The sequence below is a fragment of the Oryctolagus cuniculus genome, chromosome 19 (genome assembly GCF_964237555.1).
Source record: "Oryctolagus cuniculus chromosome 19, mOryCun1.1, whole genome shotgun sequence".
Classification (NCBI taxonomy): domain Eukaryota; kingdom Metazoa; phylum Chordata; class Mammalia; order Lagomorpha; family Leporidae; genus Oryctolagus; species Oryctolagus cuniculus.
The window spans coordinates 34,148,614-34,172,072 of NC_091450.1; the positions used below are offsets into that span (position 1 = coordinate 34,148,614).

Consider the following 23,459-nt stretch of genomic DNA (forward strand, 5'->3'; position numbering starts at 1 on the left):
AGTTTCCAGCTCTGTGAGGCCACACCGCAGTGGGCCCTCCAGGAGCTGGGCACACACCTGTCCGGGCGCACCTGCTCCTTCACGGCCAGGTGCACGGAAACTGGCTGCAGCCTAGCACTCCTGCCGCTCCTTCGCCAAGACACATCGAGGGACGGACAGCCCGGCTCCGGGGGAGCGCACTGAGGGCACGGCTGTCACCACTGCTCTAGAAACCACGGGTGGGTGGGCCGGCGCTGCGGAGTAGCAGGTGAGGCTGCCGCCTGCAACTCCAGCAGCCCACACGGTGCCGGTCCAAGTCCCGGCTCCTCGACTGCCGATCCAGCTCCCTGCTAAAGCGCCTGGGAAAGCGTGTCTCTCGGTTTCTGTCTCTCCTTCTCTATCTCTGCCTGAAGGAAGGAACGAAGGAACGAAGCACTGGTGTCAAACTGTGGGGACCAGCGTTAGGTAGCTGCAGCTTGCGACGCCGGCGCCCGTACTCGAGCAGAGGCTGGGGTCTCAGCTGCTCGGCTTCCCTGCCACCCACGGGGCAGGACAGAGCTTTTTTTTTTATATATAAAGTTTATTTATTTATTTATTTATTTTTGACAGGCAGAGTAGACAGTGACAGAGAGAGACAGAAAGGTCTTCCTTTTCTGTTGGTTCACCCTCCAATGGCTGCTGCGGCCGGCGCACTGCGGCCAGCACACCGTGCTGAGCCGATGGCAGGAGCCAGGTACTTATCCTGGTCTCCCAGGGGTGCAGGGCCCAAGCACTTGGGCCATCCTCCACTGCACTCCCTGGCCGCAGCAGAGAGCTGGCCTGGAAGAGGAGCAACCGGGACAGAATCCAGCACCCCGACCGGGACTAGAACCCAGCGTGCCGGAGCCACAAGGCGGAGGATTAGCCAAGTGAGCCGCGGCGCTGGCCAGGATGGAGCTCTTGACTCCTGGCTTCAGCCTGGCCCAGACTTGGCTGTTGCAGCCATCTGGGAGAATGAACCAGTGGATGGAAGATTCTCTCGCTTTCTCCTTTTGCAATAATAAATCATTTCTTAAAAACCCGCAAAACTATGTGTGCAGCGGACACTGTGGTACAGCAGGTTAAGCGGCCACGTGGGGCACTCAGAGCACTCGGGACATATCAGAACGCGGGTTTGAGTTGGAACTGGCTACTCCGCTTCCAATCAAGCTTCCTACTTTTGCACCCGGAAAGGCAGCAGGGGACGGCCCAAGTGTATGTGCCTGCCGACCATGTGGGAGCCCCGCTGGAACGCTCTCCCTGAGACCCAGCCCTGCCCTGTGACTTCACTGCGAGGCTCGCAGGGCAGCGGCAAGGAGGCAGCTGCTGCTGGAGGGGCAGAAGGCAGCCTCGTCCTGGGGCCGGGAGCCCCGGTGCTGGACCCATTGGGAGGTCCAATGTTAAGAAAGATTAGAAAGAAAACAGAATGTGGCAGAAAAGAATGGAAAGCATGGACAAGAGGTGACAAACTCAACAAACACGAAGAGACGGCCAAACGGGACAAACACAAGCATAGAAATGCTCCAGCAGACACCCCAGAAAAGTGCGTGTTGGAAGAGGGAAGCTGTAAAAACAGGCACGTTGCACCTCTGCTGCCTGCCACCCTCACAGGACACTGTCCAGAAAAGCCAGCCCTCAGGGAGCCGGGGGAGGGTCTCTCACCCCACAGCACAGGCACACAGACGGCAAGGGCAGGGCCCTGCTGGGGCTGGCACCACCCTCCAAGGTTGTCTGGCCTTGAGGCAAGCAGAGGAAGACTTCCACGGTAGCTGGTTCAGATACCTCGCCTCTGCTGCCGGCAAGGGTGGAGAACTCACGGACCGACTGGTGTGGACGGGCTATGGATCAGGCATGGGGCCCACAGGCAGGAATGGCCCCTGATGCACTGACCACAACAAAGGGCTGCCTGGGCCCATGGACAGAGCACACTGAAGCCCTGCGAGCAGCCACGTGTCACATGACCAAGCGTCTCCCTCTTCCGCTATCACGGTGTTTATTCAAAGCCAGAATTTTCCAGAGACTCTGGGGATGCAGGCAATTATAGGGACACGAACCTACAGACGCCCTTCTTCCGTCAAAGCCAGCCACAAAGACGGGACTTGCGACCAGCAGCTAAGGAATCAGTTTCCCAACGTGGTCCTGGGCCACGCTCTGCAGTCAAGGCCGTGGGCACCTGGAGGGATCTGAGGGCCACTGAGGGGACGTCCACCCACGCTCCAGGCTGGAAACTTTCGAATGTGCTGTATTGAGTCACCTCCAATGACGCCGGTTTTCCCTTTTCAATTCATGAACCACAAAGGGAACGGGGGACAATGGGGAAGGGGCGTGTGGTCTGGGGGCGTTACCTGGGGGTGAGAAAAGCAGGATCACTGCAGGTGAGCTCCCCGTCAGAGAGGGCCTCCGGAGACACCTCCACCTCGGTGCCTTCCCCGTAGTCCTCAAAATGCTCCTCGCCGCCGATCACCATGACAACAGACTGGCCACGCGGGTGAGACCTGCACGGCACGACAGGAAGGACACGGCGACTCAGCCGCAGGCGGCCAGGCAGGAGGTGCAGGAGGGCTCTCCAGCTGGGACCTGCTGCGAGCCACAGGTGGAGGGCGCGTGCTCAGGAGCCATGTTCAAGAAGAGCAGGGGCAGGCCCCTGTGGCAGCAGTGAGATGCTGCGTGGGGTGCATCGGGGTGATGCCACACCCCGTACCAGACAGCCTGCGTCTGGCCCAGTTCCAGCTCCTGCCTCCAGCTTCCTGCTCATGTACACCTTCTGGAGGCAACAGGTCATGGCTCAGAGAGCGAGGTCCCTGCCGCCCATATGGGATACCTGGATGAAGCGCCCAGCTTCTACCTTTGGCCTGGCCCAGCACTGGCAGTTGTAGGCATTTGGGGAATGAACCAGAAGATGGAAACTCTCTGTATCTCTGCCTTTCAAACAAACACATTTAATTTTTTTACAGATTTATTTATTCATTTGAGAGTCAGGGTTACACAGAGAGAGAAGGAGAGGCAGAGAGAGAGAGGTCTTCCATCCACTGGCTCACTCCTCAACTGGCCATAACAGTCGGAGCTGTGCTGATCCAAAGCCAGAAGCCAGGAACCAGGAGCTTCCTCCAGGTCTCCCACATGGGTGCAGGGACTCAAGGTCCTGGGCCATCTTCCACTGCTTTCCCAGGCCATAGCAGAGCTGGATCGGAAGTGGAGCAGCCAGGACTCAAACCAGCGCCCACGTGGGACACTGGCACTGTGGACAGCGGCTTTACCCACTATGCCACAGCTCCGGCCTCCACAAATTTAATTTTTAAAAAGTTAAGAAACAGGTAAAATTGATTTTTAAAAATAATATTTTACATAGGCCCAACATACTCAAAATATAATGTCTTTTATTTAAACACTTTGTTAGTTCTCAACAGATTTTTTTTCCTTGAAGAGTAACTGATTTATCTGAAAGGCAGAGTTATGAAGACTCAGAGGCAGAGGCAGAGAGAGAGATAGAGAAAAAAGTCTTCCATCCGCTGGTTCACTCCTCAAATGGCTGCAATGTTTGGAGTGGGCCAATCCGAAGCCAGGAGCCTGGAGCTTCTTCTAGGTCTCCCACATGGGTGCAGGGCCCAAGGACTTGGGCCATCTTCCATTTCTTTCCCAGGCCACAGCAGAGAGCTGGATCAGAAGTGGAGCAGCCAGGACTTGAACTGCTGCCCAACTGGGATGCTGGCACTGCAGGCAGTGACTTTACTCACTACACCACAGCACTGGCCCCTCAAAATATAATTTCTAATACGTGTTTTCTGGGGCCAGCATTGTGGAATAGCAAGTAAAGCTGCTGCCTGCAGTGCCGGCATCCCATATGGGTGCCAATCGAATCCCGGCTGCTCCACTTCCTGTCCAGCTCTCTGCTGTGGCCTAGGAAAGCAATGGAGGATGGCCCAGGTCCTTGGGCCCCTGCATCTGCATGGGAGACACGGAGGAAGCTCCTGGATCCTGGCTTTGGATCAGCACAGCTCCTACTGTTGCGGCCAATGAGGGAGAGAACCAGCAGATGGAAGACCTCTCTCTTTGTCTCTCTCTCTCTGCCTCTCTGTAACTCTGCATTTAAATAAATATTTTAAAAAAGTGTTTTCCCATTACTTATTTTGTATAAGCATAAACTGTGCACTGCCAGCTCATGTCATGTGCACCACACATGCGAGTGCACTCAGGAGGGGAGGGGAGGGAGGCGTGCACAGACATGTGAGTGTACTCAGGAGGGAGGGGAGGGTGTGCACAGACGTGTGAGTGTACTCAGGAGGGAGGGTGTGCACAGGCGTGTGAGTGTACTCAGGAGGGAGGGTGTGCACAGATGTGTGAGTGTACTCAGGAGGGAGGGGAGGGTGTGCACAGACGTGTGAGTGTACTCAGGAGGGAGGGGAGGGTGTGCACAGATGTGTGAGTGTACTCGGGAGGGAGGGGAGGGTGTGCACAGATGTGTGAGTGTACTCAGGAGGGAGGGGAGGGTGTGCACAGATGTGTGAGTGTACTCGGGAGGGAGGGAGGGCGTGCACAGACGTGTGAGTGTACTCAGGAGGGAGGGGAGGGTGTGCACAGATGTGTGAGTGTACTCGGGAGGGAGGGGAGGGTGTGCACAGACGTGTGAGTGTACTCAGGAGGGAGGGAGGGTGTGCACAGACGTGTGAGTGTACTCAGGAGGGAGGGAGGGTGTGCACAGACGTGTGAGTGTACTCAGGAGGGGAGGGAGGGTGTGCACAGACGTGTGAGTGTACTCAGGAGGGGAGGGAGGGTGTGCACAGACGTGTGAGTGTACTCAGGAGGGGAGGGAGGGTGTGCACAGACGTGTGAGTGTACTCAGGAGGGGAGGGAGGGTGTGCACAGACGTGTGAGTGTACTCAGGAGGGAGGGAGGGTGTGCACAGACGTGTGAGTGTACTCAGGAGGGAGGGGAGGGTGTGCACAGATGTGTGAGTGTACTCAGGAGGGGAGGGAGGGTGTGCACAGACGTGTGAGTGTACTCAGGAGGGAGGGAGGGTGTGCACAGACGTGTGAGTGTACTCAGGAGGGAGGGAGGGTGTGCACAGACGTGTGAGTGTACTCAGGACGGAGGGAGGGTGTGCACAGACGTGTGAGTGTACTCAGGAGGGAGGGAGGGTGTGCACAGACGTGTGAGTGTACACAGGAGGGCTGGTGTTGTAGCACAGCAGGTTAACCACTGCCTGCAATGCTGGCCTCTCCTATTGGAGTACTGGTTCCAGTCCTTCCTACCCTACCTCCAATCCAGCTCCCTGCTGATGCACCTGGGAAAGCAGTGGAGGACGACCCAAGTGCTTGCCTCTGTACCCAGGATGAGAGAAGGTTGGAGTTCTGGGCTCCTGGCTTTGGCCCCGACTAGCTCTGGCTGTTGCAGCCATTTGGGGAATGAACCTGTGGTGGAAGATTGATCTCTCTCCCTGCCTCTCCATGGCCTCTGCCTTTCAAATACATAAATCTTAAAAAGAAAAACGTAAGGAAAAAATAGAGTTGAAAGTCAAGTTCATTTTGGTGCAAGAAAGAAATGGAGGTCTAGTTTCTCAAACTGTGTTTTCACGGACTTGCGAAGCCCCCGCTGTATGTGACGTGGTCAGCAGCCCCATACGGTCGAGCACAGGTGTCAGCGCAGACCTCACCCTCCCTCCCACACCCACTGAGCCATAATCCAAGCTTCTGCCTTGATGTACAACCAGGACAGAACCTGCTTCCCACCGCCCGTCGCCTCCTGAGGCAGCGACCCCTCGACAGCTGTTCTCTGGACCGCAGCTGAAGCTGGACTCTAGACATGCCAGGGCCACGGCAAGTCCTGCAGCTATGGCAGCTACTCTTGGCAGGGCTGGGCCTCCTGCGCCACCCAGGCGGCCTGGACACCGGCCTGCGGCTGCTCCTCTCAGAAAGGGGCAGGCCTTGTCCAGGAGACGTCGGCAGGCGTGGGACCCGACCTGGACACCGGCCTGCGGCTGCTCCTCTCAGAAAGGGGCAGGCCTTGTCCAGGAGACGTCGGCAGGCGTGGGACCCGACCTGGACACCGGCCTGCGGCTGCTCCTCTCAGAAAGGGGCAGGCCTTGTCCAGGAGACGTCGGCAGGCGTGGGACCCGACCTGGACACCGGTCTGCGGCTGCTCCTCTCAGAAAGGGGCAGGCCTTGTCCAGGAGACGTCGGCAGGCGTGGGACCCGACCTGGACACCGGCCTGCGGCTGCTCCTCTCAGAAAGGGGCAGGCCTTGTCCAGGAGACGTCGGCAGGCGTGGGACCCCACCTGGACACCGGTCTGCGGCTGCTCCTCTCAGAAAGGGGCAGGCCTTGTCCAGGAGACGTCGGCAGGCGTGGGACCCAACAGCGCTCAGCGCAGGAAGGAAGTTCCAGTTTCTCACACTAACCAGTCCTTTCAGTAAGAATGAAAGAACAATGTGACATTGCAGCAGCCCCACCCTATCCACAGTTGTTACCCAGTCACCAGCATACTGAAAACAGAACGTAAAATTCCAGAAGTAAACAATGAAAAGTTTCAAATAACTCTTATTTTGATAAATTGCTATAACTGTCCAGTTTATTAGTAGCAACTGTGGTTAATCTCTTACTGTGCCTAACTTGTAAACACAGCTTTATCACAGGTATGAACCACAGTCAGACTCTCTGAGGTTTCAGACGTCCACTGTGGGCCTTGAGCACAGCCCCAGTGCCTTGACGCATTCTCAAACTCCACCTAGGTAAAATGAAAGAGGATGACCTCATCAGTCTAGTATTCTAACAGTATTTCCACGTCACAGCCGTCTGCCTGCAGTGCCTCTTCTTACACAGTGACGGGAACACATAATTCTTTTTTGAGTCATAGTTTTCGCCTTTTTCTTTTTTTTTTTTTTTTTTGACAGGCTGAGTGGACAGTGAGAGAGACAGAGAGAAAGGTCTTCCTTTTCCGTTGGTTCACCCCCAGTGGCCGCTGCGGCTGGCACACTGCGCTGATCCAAAGCCAGGAGCCAGGTGCTTCTCCTGGTCTCCCATGCGGGTGCAGAGCCCAAGCACTTGGGCCATCCTCCACTGCACTCCCAGGCCACAGCAGAGAGCTGGCCTGGAAGAGGGGCACCTGGGACAGAATCCGGTGCCCCGACCGGGACTAGAACCCAGGGTGCTGGCGCCGCAGGTGGAGGATTAGCCTAGTGAGCCACGGCGCCAGCCTTGAGTCGTAGTTTCACAGGCTATTATGTTCCATGAACACTGTTTGCTGCTGTTAAGATCAAAAAGGTCCTGTGTGACAGAACTGGCTCCACGGAGGTAGAATCAGAGAGGAAACACAAAGGCAGCTAGGCTGCCGTGCCTGCTGGGACAGGTGCTGGGGAAAGACAGGCTTCCACAGCAGGGACCCTGCTCCACCACCACTCCCCACCCGTTCCTTACAGCTGACTCCCTGTGTGTGAGGCTGAGATGAAGCCACACATTTCACTTTGGGGACCAACAGGCCCAGGCCACACAGCTCCATGAATGGACATCCCACAAGCACACTGGGCATACTTCCTACGTGCAGTCCACACCAAGCAGGGTCATACTGGCTCATAATCAGCTCTTCAAGAATACAACGGTGGCGTCAGCATTACAGCATGGTGGGTGACGCCTCTTGTCTGACGTCCCACGTCCGAGCACCAGTCCGAGTGCAGCTGCTCCACCTCAGACCCAGCTCCCTGCTAACGCTCCTGGGAGGCAGTGCATGACGGCCCAGTGCTCGGCTTCCTCCCAGCCACGTGGGAGACAAGGATGGAGCCATGGCTCCTGGCGCTGGCCTGAGCCAGCCCCAGCTGTTGCAGTCACCTGGGGAAAGATTCAACACAGATGATAACTCTGACCCTCCCCATCCTCTGTCAGTCTCTCTCCATCCTCTGTCTCTCCCCATCCTCTGTCTGTCTGTCTGACCCTCCCCATCCTCTGTCTGTCTGTCTGACCCTCCCCATCCTCTGTCAGTCTCTCTCCATCCTCTGTCTCTCCCCATCCTCTGACTGTCTGTCTGTCTGACTCTCCCCATCCTGTCAGTCTCTCTCCATTCTCTGTCTGTCTGTCTCTCCCCACCCTCTGTCTGTCTCTCCCCATCCTCTGTCTGTCTGACTCTCCCCATCTTCTGTCTGTCTGTCTGTCTCTCCCCATCCTCTGTCTGTCTGTCTCTCCCCATCTTCTGTCTGTCTGTCTGACTCTCCCCGTCCTCTGTCTGTCTGTCTGTCTGTCTCTCCCCATATTCTGACTCTCCCCATCCTCTGTCTGTCTGTCTGACTCTCCCATCCTCTGTCTGTCTGTCTCTCCCCATCCTCTGTCTGTCTGACTCTCCCCATCCTCTGTCTGTCTGTCTGTCTCTCCCCATCCTCTGTCTGTCTGACTCTCCCCATCCTCTGTCTGTCTGTCTGACTCTCCCCATCCTCTGTCTGTCTCTCTCCCTCTTTCTGCATTTCAAATAATAAATCGTAGAAAAAATGCAAGGGCATTTCAAAATGTTAGTGGACTATGGAAGCAGAGGATGTTTACTCGGATGCAAAGCATGTTGGACATCCACACAGTTTTCTCATACTGTACATTTCCATCAACTTTTCTTAAAAAGAGATGTCTTTTATTTATGCAAAAGGCAGAGGCACAGCAAGAGAGAGGGAGAGAGGTCTTCCATCCCCTGATTCACTCCCCAAATGACTATGATGTCCAAGGCCGGGCCAAGGCAAAGCCCAGCGCTTCATCTGTATCTCCCACACAGGTGCAGGGGCCCAGGGACCTTCCACTGCTTTTTCCAGGTGCTGGATTGGAAGTGGAGCAGCTGGGACTTGAACCAGTGCCCATACGCGATGACAGCATCATAGGCAGTAACTTAACCTGTCACACCACATGGCCAGCCCCACTGACTCAAATTTAATTTGGAGGACATAGTTTACTAGCTTTATTTACTTTTTTTTAAGACAATTTTTAAGGTTTTTTTTTATTATTATTATTTGAGAGGTAGAGTTACACACAGTGAGAGGGAGAGACAGAGAGAAAGGTCTTCTGTCCGCTGGTTCACTCCCCAGATGGCTGCAATGGTCAGGGAGACCTCTTCCAGGTCTCCATGTGGTGCAGGGCCCATGGACTTGGGTCATCTTCCAACGCTTTCCCGGCCATAGCACAGAGCGAGATCGGAAGTGGAGCAGCCAGGACTCGAATCAGAGCCCACATGGGATGCTGGCACTGAAGGTGGGGCTTTACCTGCTATGCCACAGTACTGGCCCCTATTAACTTTATTTTTTTATTTAATTTGACAGAGTTATAGACAGTGAGAGAGACAAAGGTCTTCCTTCCATTGGTTCACTCCCCAAATGGCCGCTACGGCTGGTGCTGCGCAGATCCGAAGCCAGGAGCCAGGTGCTTCTTCCTGGTCTCCCATGCGGGTGCAGGGGCCCAAGCACTTGGGCCATCCTCCACTGCCCTCCCAGGCCACAGCAGTGAGCTGGACTGGAAGAGGAGCAACCGGGACCAGAACCTGGCACCCATATGGGATGCCGGCGCCGCAGGTGGAGGATTAACCAAGTGAGCCATGGCGCCGGCCCCCCTATTAACTTTATTTTAAAAGATTTATGGAGCTGATTCTAGTCCTGGATACTCCTCTTCCCATCCAGCTCTCTGCTATGGCCTGGGAAAGCAGCAGAAGATGGCCCAAGTTCTTGGGACCCTGTACCAGTGTGGGAGACCCAGAAGAAGCTCCTGGCTCCTGGCTTCGGATTGGCGCAGCTCTGGCCGTTGCAGTCATCTGGGAGTGAACCATCGGACGGAAGACCTCTCTGCCTCGCCTCTCTCTGCTTAACTCTGACTTTCAAATAAATCAATTAATTAAAAAAAAAAAGATTTATTGGGGCCGACGCTGTGGCGCAGCGGGTTAAAGCCCTGGCCTGCGGCTCCACTTCTGATCCAGCTCCCTGTTAATATGACCGGGAAAGCAGAGGAGGATGGATCGAGAGCTTGGGCGCCTGCACCCACGTGGGAGACCCAGAGGAAGCTCCTGGCTCCTGACTTTGGATTGCCCAGCTCCAATCACTGCGGCCACCTCGGGAGTGAACCAGTAGATGGAAGACCTTTCTCTCTCTGTAACCCTGTCTTTCAAATAAAATAATTCTTAAAAAATAAAAATGCATTCATTTGAAAGGAGGATATATAGAGAGGTCTTCCATCTGCTGGTTCACTTCCCAAATGGTCACAACAGCCAGGCCTGGGCCAGGCTGAAGTCAGGAGCCAGGAGCTCCATCTGTGTTTCCCACGTGGAGGCGGGGCCCAAGGACTGGAGCCGTCATTCACTGCTTTCTCAGGCAGGAAGCTGGACTGGAAATGGAGCATAGCTGGGATTTGGACAGTGCTCCAGTATGCCAGCCCAACTTTAAAAATGCTTGTAAGGAAGCGGTGGGCAGAGAGCCTGCTCGCTCACTGGTTTCAGGCTTACACTCCCACTCCCTGCAAGCCGCAGAGTGGCCAGTGCTTCAGCCCCTGCTCCTCACAGGCTGGGGCTGGGATCCTGGCAGCATGGCGTCTGGGTCACAGTGCAGCCCAAGGGCCTGCCGCACATCCCACAACCACACCGAAACGCAGCAATCAAACTGAAGAACACTCAACTCAACGGAGCGAGAGGACACTCAAGGACCGTGAATGTTGCTATGAGGTAGTTTCTGTGAGTGTTGCCAGGAGGAACATTTCTCTGGGTGTAGCTGTGAGGTACAGTTTCTGTGTTGAGAGGCACAATTTCTGTGACTGTTCTCATGAGTACAGTTTCGTTTCTGTGAGTGTTGCTGTGAGGGCACAGTTTCTGGGAGTGTTGCCGTGAGGGCACATTTTCTGTGAGTGTTGCTGTGAGGGTACATTTTCTGTGAGGGTATATTTTCTGGGAGTGTTGCCATGAGGGTACAGTTTCTGTGAGTGTTGCCGTGAGGGTACATTTTCTGTGAGTGTTGCCGTGAGGGTACATTTTCTGTGAGTGTTGCCATGGGGACACAGTTTCTGTGGGCATCGTGAGGAACAGTTCCCGTGAATGTTCTATGAGGTAGTTTCTGTGAGTGTTGCCAGGAGGAACATTTCTCTGGGTGTAGCTGTGAGGGACAGTTTCTGTGTTGAGAGGCACAATTTCTGTGACTGTTCTCATGAGTACAGTTTCGTTTCTGTGAGTGTTGCTGTGAGGGCACAGTTTCTGGGAGTGTTGCCGTGAGGGCACAGTTTCTGTGAGTGTTGCCGTGAGGGCACAGTTTCTGGGAGTGTTGCCGTGAGGGTACATTTTCTGGGAGTGTTGCCGTGAGGGTACATTTTCTGTGAGTGTTGCCGTGAGGGTACAGTTTCTGGGAGTGTTGCCGTGAGGGTACATTTTCTGGGAGTGTTGCCGTGAGGGCACAGTTTCTGGGAGTGTTGCCGTGAGGGCACAGTTTCTGTGAGTGTTGCCGTGAGGGTACAGTTTCTGTGAGTGTTGCCGTGAGGGTACATTTTCTGGGAGTGTTGCCGTGAGGGTACATTTTCTGTGAGTGTTGCCGTGAGGGCACAGTTTCTGGGAGTGTTGCCGTGAGGGCACAGTTTCTGGGAGTGTTGCCGTGAGGGTACATTTTCTGTGAGTGTTGCTGTGAGGGCACAGTTTCTGGGAGTGTTGCCGTGAGGGTACATTTTCTGTGAGTGTTGCCGTGAGGGTACATTTTCTGTGAGTGTTGCTGTGAGGGCACAGTTTCTGTGAGTGTTGCCGTGAGGGTATATTTTCTGGGAGTGTTGCCGTGAGGGCACAGTTTGCAGAATCCAAGGGGTCACCCAGTGGGATGGCACTTAGGTGAGACACAGTGCCAGTAGTGCCTGGGAAGAGGTAAGATGAGCACATGGTGGGTTTGTGCTCTGCCGTGAGGACAGGTGGGTGGAACGGCCAGTTTTAAAAATCAGCCAGTGGTGTTCTGAGGCATTGGGCATCTACTCAAAGGTATGTCACACTTGCTGAAGAGTAAAAAGCCAAAAACTCCTTGAGAGGCAACCCAAACTGTAAAGGATTGCAAGCAAAATAAAGTAACAAATCATGGGTCTGCTGTTGTGGCAGAGAGAGTAAAGTAGCCACCTGCAATGCCAGTGCCCCGTATCGGCGCCAGTTCATGTCCTGGCTGCTCCATTTCCAATCCAGCTCCCTGCTAATGGCCTGGGAAAACCAGTGGAAGATGGATTAATTGTTTGGGCCCCTGCCACCCACACAGGAGACCAGGAAGAAGCTCCTGGCTCCCGGCTCCTGGCTTCAGCTTGGCCCAGCCCTGGCTGATATGGCCACCTGGGGAAGCCTGATGGGGAAGCCTAGCTGATATGGCCATCTGAATTGGTGTTTGGAAGATTTTCTCTCTCTTTCTCTCTCTCTCCCCCTTCCCCCTCCCTCTTTGCCTCTTCAAAATAAATAAATAAATTAAAAAAAAAAAAAAACTTCCATACTTGCTACACATGGCATCTTTCTAAGTAGCAGCAAGTAAATCTACACTCTTAATTTGGTCTACGTGGGCCATCGGGCACCTCTCTGGTCCTACCTTCTCCCACCACCCTCCCTTCGCCTCCACGTTCAACAAGCTTCTTGCTGGTCTTCAACCACAGAGACATGTTTACCCTAATGGCTCCATGCTGGAACACCTGGGTTTGAGTCCCATTCGGGCTCCTGACTCCACGTTTCTGCTAACACAGTCCATGGGAGGCAGCATCAGTGACAGCTCAAGTAGTTGGGTCCCTGTCACCACATGGGAGACTCAGATTGAGTTCCGGGTCTGGGTTCCTGGCTCCAGCCTGGCCCAGTTTCTGCCACCGCAAGCATTTGGGGAGTGAACCAGCAGATGGGAGCTGTCTCACACTATCTCTTTCTCTCAGTAAGATTTATTTTATTTATTTCAGAGACAGAGTTACAGAGAGAGGCAGAGACAGACAGAGAGGTCTTCAATCTGCTGGGTCACTCTCCAAACGGCTGCAATGGCCAGAGCTGGGCTGATCCAAAGCCAGGAGCCAGGAGCTGCTTCTGGGTCTACCACGTGAGTGCAGGAGCCGAGACTTGGCCCATCCTCTTCTGCTTTCCCAGGTGCATCAGCAGGGAGCTGGATTGGAAAGAAGCCACTTTTAACCTGCTGCGCCACAGCGCTGGCCCCTAATTGTTTTTTTAAAACATAGGGGTTAACAGTCACTTGGGGGAAGACAGGTGGTATGGTGGGGTGCTATAAATATAAACAAGTTCTCAAGACCTGCACAAGACTCTCACTGCATTCTGTGTCATCCAGAACAACGCTGACAAAATCCCAATGTCTGACCTAAAGTTTCTACATCTCTCTGTCTCTACAGTGAAACAGCTGTGTGACCGTTTCAACAGCAGTCACATGTGCAGCTGACAGGAGTCCCACGTGACGGAAGCCAGTCAGACAGGGTGCTCAGGGCAGTGAGTGTGGGCTTCCGTGGGGAGGAAGAGACGGCAGGGGCAAATCTGCCATAGTGTGCGGCGGATTCTGAGCTGTCTGGCCAGCACTCCTCTAGAAACCAGACACGTCCACACGGTGAACATGCCCATGGCTGGCCTCCAGGCAGGCACTACAGGGCACATACCTGCCCGGGAGCAGCAGCAGAGCACCATGGCCGGGCTCCTCCATGGTGTCCAGGCACTCGGAGGGTGCGGCCGAGCCGCCGGCGCTGTCTGTGTCCCCTGCAGGCTGCAGCTCGGGGTGTACCAGGGTGCCAGTGTCCTCATCGGTGAAGGTCTCGCACTCACTGTAGGTGCTCTCAGAGCCCATGTAGGCACTGTCTGTCACCTCGTTGGCCTAGGAGAGAGCACGCCAGCAGTCATTTAGTGCACTGGGGAGAACAAGGACATGCGCACCGCACTGTGCTGCAGTCACAAAAAGGACGTGGGAAAGTCCCAAATGCTGTCACATGAACAAGCGAAATATCAGCTTACAAAACAATTCCAGATGAAAACAGGCACGTGTCCAAGGGCAGAAAAACAGTAATCAGAGTGATTTTTACAGTGAGTTGAATACAAACCTCAAAGAGATCCCAGTGTCCTGCTGTCACCTGATACAACCACCCAATGGTGGCTTCCTACACTGGAAGCGTTTACACTCAAGAAATTAACATTCAACAGTACAAGAATGCACCTTTTTAAACTAAAAATGTCATCGTTAATAGCTGTTTCCATGCTGAGGCTACTGCTTTTAAATTCGGATTCAAGGCTAACCTTAAAAATACCCATCAACTATTTCATCACCTGTTCCGTTTACTGCTTCGACGGCTTCTTGCTGACTCGCAGAAGAGCAATGTGCACTGTAGTTAAGGATTTGCAAACAGACAAGATTCAGAAAAGGGGCGGCTGCCGCAGAGAAGCTGGACTTCGTACTGTGGTGCTGGTGTCCCAAGAAGCAGACGGAGTGCGAGCCGCGGGGGCTGCATCCACCCAGGCCTCCTCGTCTCATGTGCAGAGACGTGAAGGGCCCTGGCATGGTGGAAGAGAGGTCCCCGCTCCACCTTGCAGCTACCAGCATCGCCTCCTCTGTGAAGTGGGGGCTGTAGGCACTGACCTCCAGGGCAGCAGCCCCATGGCATCAAGGGACGGCACCGGGGCACACCCCACCAGTGAGCAGGAGACCCCAGCCAGCTGCCGGCACAGCAACAGCAACACAGGGAATGACCCGGTGTTCACTCACGTTTCCAAAGGGAAACCCAGTCCTCCCTGGAATCAATGAAGTAATGACGAGAACACATTCACTTCAAAGCCCAAAACCAGAAAGTGGCTTCAAGAGGCACCTGTTCCAGTCGGCTCAGCCTTGCCGAGCACTTCCCGCCGTCATCCACTAATGCAGCCCTGGGACTCAGCCCAGCGTGGGGCTGGCTCTGTGCTGGGCCTGGGAAAGCCAGACAAGGGCCGCTGTGCCCAGAAAAGCAGGCAGGTCCCAGGACGCCTGTCAGAGCCTGGACCCGGGGAAGACACGCCACAGCAGGACACAACCCTGAGCAAACACACGAGAGTGAGGAGCAGTCGCTAACGCCCCTGGTGGAACTGCCCACTCACCGGGCAAAACTGACCACAGGCTTGTACACGCATGACCACCAACACCAAAGACCAGAGCCAACTATCCAGTGTCCAAATTCCTGAAGGAACGCTGCTCCCGGTCTGCAAGGACAGCTCCACGGACTCCACGCCCAACACCACCAGCCGCTCGGTCCTCAAACTGGCTAACAAGTCACCCAGTCTGCCCCAGACAACTGGCACCGCGCGTGCTCAGAGCCAACCCCGTGCCACAGGACACGCAGCCACGTCCACTCCCCAGCACACGGCTCCTGCCTGGAGCCTCCCTCCTCCACGGGAAACCAAACGCTGGGCGCGGGGCCCGCCCCGTCTCCTCTCACGCTCAGATGCCAGCCCGTGTACCTCCATGTGCCTCCCCATATTTCCACCTGGGCCAAGTCACCGGCTGCTCTCCTCGGACAGCAACGTGCCGCGCTGGGGTTTCTGCAAACCCTGGGTGCTCGCCTGCAGGCACATCACCGCCCGCAAGGCCGTTCAGCCTGCTCCCAGACACGCTCTGTTAAACCTGCGGCTGCGGCCAGCAGTGCAGGGAGGCAAAGTTCAGGACGCGTCCTTGCGGCAGGGCTCAGGACAGAGCTGCTTTGTCCACACGTATCCAGCCCTGCTGATAACAGCCTGCGCAGAGGACGCGCTGCCCTGCCCTCTCACCAAGGCTCCTCTCCTCCAGAAGCCCAGGCGGGGGGAAGAGCAGCAGAGAAGCCACAGCAGGCTGCCCCTGAGGTCCCTCCTATCGCCCTGCCGGCTTGTGCCCTTCCTGCCTCCCTGAAAACGGCCCCGCCCCCACCTGCTCAGATTACAGGACCAGGCGCTTTATAAAGTCTCACAACACCCCAACCCACACCAGCTCTTCCCTTCTTCCTCTGGGAGGTAACAGTGGTCGCGTCTCCAATCACAAAGGTCCTGGGGACCAGCTCCTCCCGGGGAGGGCACGGCCCCCAGCCTCAGGGCGTGCAGCACAGTGGTGCTCCTGCGCAGGAAACAGTCTCAGTCAGTACCAGGCGTACTTCCCTCTGAAGATCACAGGGCAGGGTCTCTGAACAGGTTCATCAGAACGTCTAAAGGTAACACTCACGTTTTTATTAGACATTTAAGATTAAATGATGCAAGCTTTAAAAAGAAAAGAAAACAACACTTTGGGAGCCATGTCTTGAAGCAGGGGTTAAGCCACTGCCTGTGATGCTGGCATCTCATATGGGCACAGGTTCGAGTCCCAGCTGCTCCACTTCCAATCCAGCTTCCTGCTAACGGCCCGGGAAAACAGTGAAGGTGGCCCAAGTGTTTGGGCCCCTGCACCCACGTGGCAGACGAGGACAGTTTCAGGCTCCAGGTTTTGGCCTAGCCTAACCCTGGCCATTGTGGTTACTTGGGGGAGTGAACAAGCAGATGGAAGTTCGCACACTCTCTCTTTCCTTTTCTCTTGGAAACTCTCAATAAACAAATCTTAAAAGAAGAAAACAGGTGCTGCCACCCGCAGCACCAGCATCCCACACGGGCACTGGTTTGAGTCCTGGCTGCTTCTCTTCCAATCCAGCTATCTGCCACAGCGCTCTGAAAGCAGTGGAGGATGGCCCAAGTGCTTGGCCCCCTGCACCCACGAGGGGGACCCAGAAGAAGCTCCTGGCTCCTGGTTTCAGCCTGGCCCAGTCCTGGTCATTGCGGCCATTTGAGGAGTGAATCAGCGGGTGGAAGACCTCTCTCTCTGTCTCTCACTCTGCCTTTTAAATAAATAAAATAAATCCTTAAAAACAAAACACACTTTCTATAATTGCACAGTAGTATCTAGTTCCACTTATGAAAATTACACCTAAATCGTAAAGAGCAAAACATGGAGGAACCTGAACGCCTGGCACTCAGTGGGAGAAACTGGTCTGACTCCAGCCCTGGGCACTCAGGAGACCCAAAAGACCAGGGCTGCCAGGACTGGGGGGGGGGGACAGGGCTGCACCGGCGGCCTCAACCTGCTCTAACTGGGGGACAGGGCTGCCAGGACTGGGGGGGGACAGGGCTGCCAGGACTGGGGGGGGGGGGGACAGGGCTGCACCGGCGGCCTCAACCTGCTCTAACTGGGGGACAGGGCTGCACCGGCGGCCTCAACCTGCTCTAACTGGGATGCTGCGTGCTGCCACAATCAGAACGGGGCGTGAAGAGGGAGCCCAGCGCAGACTCCCGCCTGCAGCTGACAGCGCACCAGCACGGTCTCGGGTTCCAGCAAGGAAAGGTGTTCACAGGAGCAGAACAGGTGCCGCTCCTTGCCATTTGCCTGCTTTCCTGTAGACATAAACTGCTCCAAAATACAGTGTTCAAAATTTTTAAAAAGTAACAAATCTCAAAGAAATCAGAACCTACAGACTGAGAGGCACTGCTTTCCCACACTCCCTGCTAAGAGGCCTGGGGCGGGGCCGGTGTCTCACAGTGGGTGGTGCGGGTCAGTCTGTACGGCAGACAGGAGTGGCCCCAGCTTCAGGAGGCAGTCCTGAGTCCTCCCCCTTCATGTTTCCTACATGGACAACAAATTAACACAGACTGCGGCCTTGAAACCACAGAAGTTTGTTCCCCCACGACGCCAGAAGCCGACTGAACACACCAGGTACATCAGGTGTGGTTCCTTCCAAAGGCTCCTGAGGGGACCCCTCCTCACCCTGTCAGCCTCTGGGGGCTCCAGTTCACTCGCTGTGCATGACCCCTCCAGGCTCTGTCCCACCTCCACATCGCCTCCTTCCTGTGATGCTTGTCACTGGATTCAGGGCCCAACCCCAGCCCAGCAAGGTCCTGATTTGAGGTCCTTTGCAAATAAGGCCACACTCACAGGGTCTGGGTGGGCTGCCATCCAGCCTGCCGCGCCCACCGTTCACAGAATATACAAGTCAGCAGGATGCCCAGCACACAGAGGAAGAGACATTTATCAACAAGTGCCTAAGCAGAGACAGTCTCAAAAGGGGACACGGCTTCCCAGACACTCCGAACCACAGCAAGGATGCTCTTCCCTCGTATTCCTGGGAAACTCAAGGGCTGTTAAACTGCAGGGCCTTCACCGCCTCGTTGCAAGGGGGCTGGGTCCTCCTCTCCACGCCATGCAGTCGGGCACACAGAGCCCTGCGCACCAGAGCCATGTCAAGTCCCCGCCCTCTGCCCACCACACTGAACTCCCAGGCAGCACCACGGTCCAGTCCTGTCTCACCTCTGTGGCCCCACCACGCCAGGGCCCCACGCAGAGTGAGCACACCAAGTGCAGCCAACACGGAACTAGGGCAGGTGCTGTGGCCCAGCTGGTCCACTGGGCCAGGACTTTGAGCAGCGACCACCTGCTCCCAAGCAGCTAGTGGGGAGGGACGGTCTGTGCTGGCCCACTGCATGGGGGACTAACACCTGGGGCAGCTGCTCAGAGCAGGGCACCAGGGGAGAGAGAGGAACCCCACGATTGCCCCATGCGCCTGGAGACGACTCTGTGTGACCACCTCCTTTACCAAAGAGCCAGGGGCAGAGGACCACGGTGAGCAGCAGCCTCCGGCCAGTCCCGCTTCTTGGGCTTCACTGAGCAGCTGAGGTCTGACCAAGGCTGGCAGCTGCCACCCTGCCTTCGCAGCGGCCCTCAAGGCCTCAGGCAATCTGATGCAGCTTGGAAAGAAAACCTCCCGTGTGCAGCCACCCTGCTCCCCAGCCTGACCCCTCCCCAGACAGGGCACAGTCACCACGGTCTATCCTCCAGGACTGTGACCTCCCCAGCTACGGTGAGAAAGAGCAAGGGACCGCAAGGAGGGGACGCCACTTCACAGCAAACCTGGACGCGGATCCTGCCAGGCCCCGGCCCGGGAGTGAGCTGCATTTGAGCAGACACTCATCAACCTTCTGCAACAGCTAGGGTCGCCTCTCAGCCCTGGGCCCACCAGCCGCAGCGACCCTACACGGGGTGGGAGAGGAGCCCCTTCCCTTCCTCCAAGCTCAGATGAAAGCACTTGCCTCATAGGTGACGAAGTCATCGAACTCGACGGGGCAGGCAGAGGGCTCTCCGTCCTGGGCAGGGGGGACACCGCACAGCTGTCCATCGCAATCTGCAGGGAGAAGACCTGGGCTCAGCAGGCCACCACAGCCACCACCGTGAGGTCAAGGGCAAAGCCAATAGACTGCAGTGTGCGGGGTCTTTCTGAAGGGCGCATCGTGGGGCTGACGTGGGGGGGCCGGGGCCCTGAGGGTCACGGGAACAAGTCCACTCACACTGTGAGAAATCCAGGGGAGGGGCTGGCGCGGTGGCACAGTGCCAGCGTCCCACATGGCTGCCGGTTAGCGTCCCAGCTGCTCCACTTCCAATCCAGCTCACTACTAAAGTCCTGGGAAAGCAGCAGCAGACGGTCCAGTCCTTGGGCCTCTGCACCCACGTGGGAGGTCCAGATGAAGCTCCTGGCTCCTGGCTGTGGACCGGCCCAGCTCAGCCATTGCAGCCATTTTGAGGAGTAGGCCAGCGGATGAAAAGCTCTCTCCCTGTACCTCGTTCTCTAACTCTCTCAAATACATTTTAAAAAATAAAAAAAAAAAAAAGAAAGAAAGAAAGGAAAAAAGAAAAACAAAAAGAAATCCCAGGGAAAGAAAGCTGTGTCGCCCGTGACAACAGTGCTTTGCTCCAGAATCCTGAGTGGGTGGTGCAGAGATAGAATGATACTTTTTATTTCTTAAAAGATCCAAAGAGCCTTGTAAAAGAAAAGAGCCTGAGACACAGCTCTCTAAGGCTGCTAGGAGCAACCCAGATTTAGTTGTTTTTTCCCAACCATTCAGGTTTGGAGAGGTGCAGATACAATGGAGTTTGTCCTGGGTGCTGCCTAGCCAGCTCGCCCACAGCACTGGCTCCAGGGCTCTGCTGCGCCCGTGGCTACAGAGCACATTGCAGGAGCACAGTGCAAGGACGATGCTGGCCTTCCCCGGCTCCAGTGCTTACAGACGACGCACACACTGAACTTCTCACGGTCTAATCAAACACATGGAGCAGCATCCTCTGAGGCCACAGGGACAGCGGCCCTGAAGCAGGCAGCACTGGGATCCTCCAGCAGGCCACACTCGCGCCGTGAACCAGGACAGCACGTGGGACGGGCGCCCTGTCACCACGTCCCCAGCCAGAGCAAACCGTACAGCAGGAAGCACAGCCCTCCTGGAGGAGCCTCACCACGGGCAGAGGCAGGCACACGCCACTCCCTCTGTGCCAAAGCTTCCTCTCCAGGCAGGTGCAGCTTCCCGCGACACGTGCACAAAGGGCACTGGTCATGCAGTAATAGAGGACTGTGTCCATTCAGGATGGCCTGCGGGCAGGACCCTACCCCAAAGTCCTCCCGGGTACTTCTGCTGCTGCTGTTGGACCTCTGAGCCAACGAGGGAGTGTCTGAGTGTGGCCAGGGTGGCACCCAACAAGCAGGCTGGAGTCCCTGCCTCAGTCCCTGTGGGTCTAGTGCAGGGGGAACGCAGGAGAACTACATGCCTTTTTGGTATGGGAGGGAGGGCCCTGGACAGAACTTTGAGTTCTGGAGCCAGGGAGTTAGGAGAACTAGAGAGTCCAGTGCAGTCAGAGACTGACACACTTTGGTTTTTGCTTTTTAAAGGCTTTTATTTATTTGTTTGGAAAGTCAGTTACAGACAGAGAGCGAGCAGTGGTATCTTGTATCTGCTGGTTCACTACCCAGATGGTCATAATGGCTGGGGCTGGGCCAGGCCAAAGCCAGGAGAGTCATCCAGGTGTCCCACATGGGTGGCAGGGACCCAAACACTTGGGCCGTCTTCCACTGCTTTTCCCAGGAAATTAGTAGGGAGCCGGATCAGAAGCGGAGCAGCTGGGGCCCAGATCAGCGCTGGTATGGAATGCCGGGGTCACGGGTGGTGGCTTCACCTGCCACACCACACACCACCACACTGGGCCCACAGCACACTAAATGAAAGGCTTGCCTGTCTGTCGCTGGCTGACTTTCCCGTCAGATGTCAATAGTGTTGTTGATATTAAAAACTCAAAAATTTCACAGCCATGCATTTCAGACACAGTGGACAAATGCTCACATTCTGGGGGAGGGTGGGACACTGGTGCCTTGGTTACGACACGGCTAGGGATGCCTACAAGCCTACAACCCCGTCAGAGTGCCTGCGTTTGTGTCCTGGCTCTGCTCCTGACTGTAGGATCCTGCGAATGTGCACACTTGGAGGAGGCAGGTGACGGCTCAAGTTCATGGGATCTACCACACATGGGGAAATCTGGGTTAAGTTCCTGGCTCCTGGCTTCAACCAGTGGTTGTGGGCATTTGGGGAGGGAACCAGAGGGTGGGAGCTGTCTGTCTTCCCTCACCTCTCAAAACAAAACAAACCAAAACAAACAAACAAACAAAAAAAAAAAAAACTGTGAAAGGAAAGAAGAAAGACTCTGGCGGTGGTGGTGGGCAGTCTTGCCCTGCATCAGGAGATGTGAACGTGGCTTGCATTTTTATCTTCTTGATGGGAACTAAATGTATTTTCTCTGTTAAGAATTAAGACAATTTCCAATTAACTGGAAACTTTTCAACTTTCCATGTGCACTTGATCTCCTCTGCTCAGCGCCAGAGGTGCTGCATGAGCTGGGGTTAGGCCTGTTTGTAGCAGCTCCCTCCCTACCTCACTGCACGCCTGAAACGACCTGCAGCTGCATCAGGAAAAAGCTCTGCACGCTGCCCTGCAAGCCGGCTCAGCACGGACGCAGGGGCCTGACGCAGAGCCAGGTGTCCGTAGCCACAGCAGCACAGGTGCAACCTGAGGAGCACAGGGGGGCAGTGGTGGACGTCTGCCCTGAGCCCCCATCAGAGCACCTCGGCTGGACGCCTCTCTCCAGCTCCTGGTTCAAGCTTCCTGCTGGCGCAGACCCCAGGAGGCAGCTCCAATGCCTGAAGTGATTAGATTACAGACACCCGTCGGGGAGACTTGGATTCAGGCCCCAGCTCCTGGGGACCCTTGGGGAGTGAGCCAGCAAACAGGAGTTTGCACTCTATCTCTCGTCCCTCTCAAGTCAAACATACGCATTTGTGTGTGTCTATACACAGTCCTAGGTAGGGGCAGGCACACCCACTGGGGTCCTCTGGCACTTTCTTGGCCGTACCCAGTGCTGCAGTCACCTTGTAGCCCCACTGCTCAACTGCTCTAAGAGGTGGCCCAGCCAAGCTGGTGCTGAGATTGAGGGGCCACCCCGATAGTCTCCCCAGAAGCCAGGACTGTCATGCCTGCCTCCCACAGAGAGGCACCCACAGCCCAGCTGTACCTCTGCTGCCCGCACCTCCATTCCTGTGCTAGGCACAGCTCTGCCTCACAACACCCCAGCTGGGTGCTGCCTCTCTCCCACCCAACCCTGCTGCTTCCTCTAGAAAGCCGGATCCAAGCGGCAGGGCGAGGGTGTGGTTCACAGTCCACAGCCTGCCAACCAAGGGCCCTGTCAGGAGGGCACTGCCCCACCCACTGTCCAGCTCAGATCCTCTCTGCCTCCCTGCCCGGAGCCCCTCCACCACGTGACCAACTGGCAAACCATCTCCCAGGGCCCAGGGTCTGCTCCGCAAAGGCTGAACTCACGGAGTGGAGTATCTCCCGCAATGCACTCCCCTACGTGGCATCAGATGACCCCAGGAACACTTCCATTCCAGAAAGTTCTTGCCAGCAAATACACAGCCCCACTTCCCGGAACATCCGTGCTAACCCTGGGAATGGCGGGGAGCTGTGTCTTCTCAATTAAATCAAAGTGAAAACATGGCCACAGGGGCCAGCGCCACGGCTCACTTGGTCAATCCTCCGCCTGCAGCGCCAGCATCCCACATGGGCGCCAGGTTCTAGTCCTGGTTGCTCCTCTTCCAGTCCAGCTCTCTGCTGTGGCCCGGGAGGGCAGTGGAGGATGACCCAAGTCCTTGGGCCCTGCACCCGCGTGGGAGACCTGGAAGAGGCACCTGGCTCCTGGCTTCAGATTGGCGCAGTGCCGGCCGTAGTGGCCATTTGAGGGGTGAACCAATGGAAGGAAGACCTTTCTCTCTGTCTCTCTCTCTCTGTGTTAACTCTACCTGTCAAATAAATAAATAAATAAGGGGAGGGGAGGGGAGGGGAGGGGAGGGGAGGGGAGGGGAGGGGAGGGGAGGAAAAGATGACCACAAAGATGCAAGATTTGAGATTAAAAACCACCCCATGAGGCTAGCGCAGGTGGTGGGGGTATCCTGACTTGGAGGGTCCACGCTGCACCTCAGCTCAGTCCCGGAAGACACCTGCCGCCTACTCCTCCACAGTTGCCAGGAAGAGCACTGAGGGAGGTGCAGAGCGCCAGGCTCCCCCGGGGAAGACGGGCTGGAAGCAGCAGTAGGCCCTGCACTTCCAGACCCAGGCCAGAAGGTGGCTCCACCACAGGGAGGCAGGGAGGGAATGCTGGGTCCAAACAAG

The 23,459-nt window shown here is 55.9% G+C and overlaps 1 protein-coding gene across 3 annotated transcripts in view; it reads right to left on the reverse strand.

Moving 5' to 3' along the window:
• The window catches only part of RAB11FIP3 (RAB11 family interacting protein 3), a 102,028-nt gene that overhangs the window by 21,008 nt on the left and 57,561 nt on the right, over positions 1-23,459 (reverse strand). For all 3 annotated transcript variants that reach the window (XM_070064197.1, XM_008252705.3, XM_070064196.1), the window contains 3 exons: positions 19,011-19,102; positions 13,577-13,788; positions 2,343-2,492 (listed from right to left, as the gene is read on the reverse strand). In XM_070064197.1, coding sequence (XP_069920298.1) covers positions 2,343-2,492; positions 13,577-13,788; positions 19,011-19,102 — 454 coding nt within the window. The remainder of the gene's footprint in view (positions 1-2,342; positions 2,493-13,576; positions 13,789-19,010; positions 19,103-23,459) is intronic.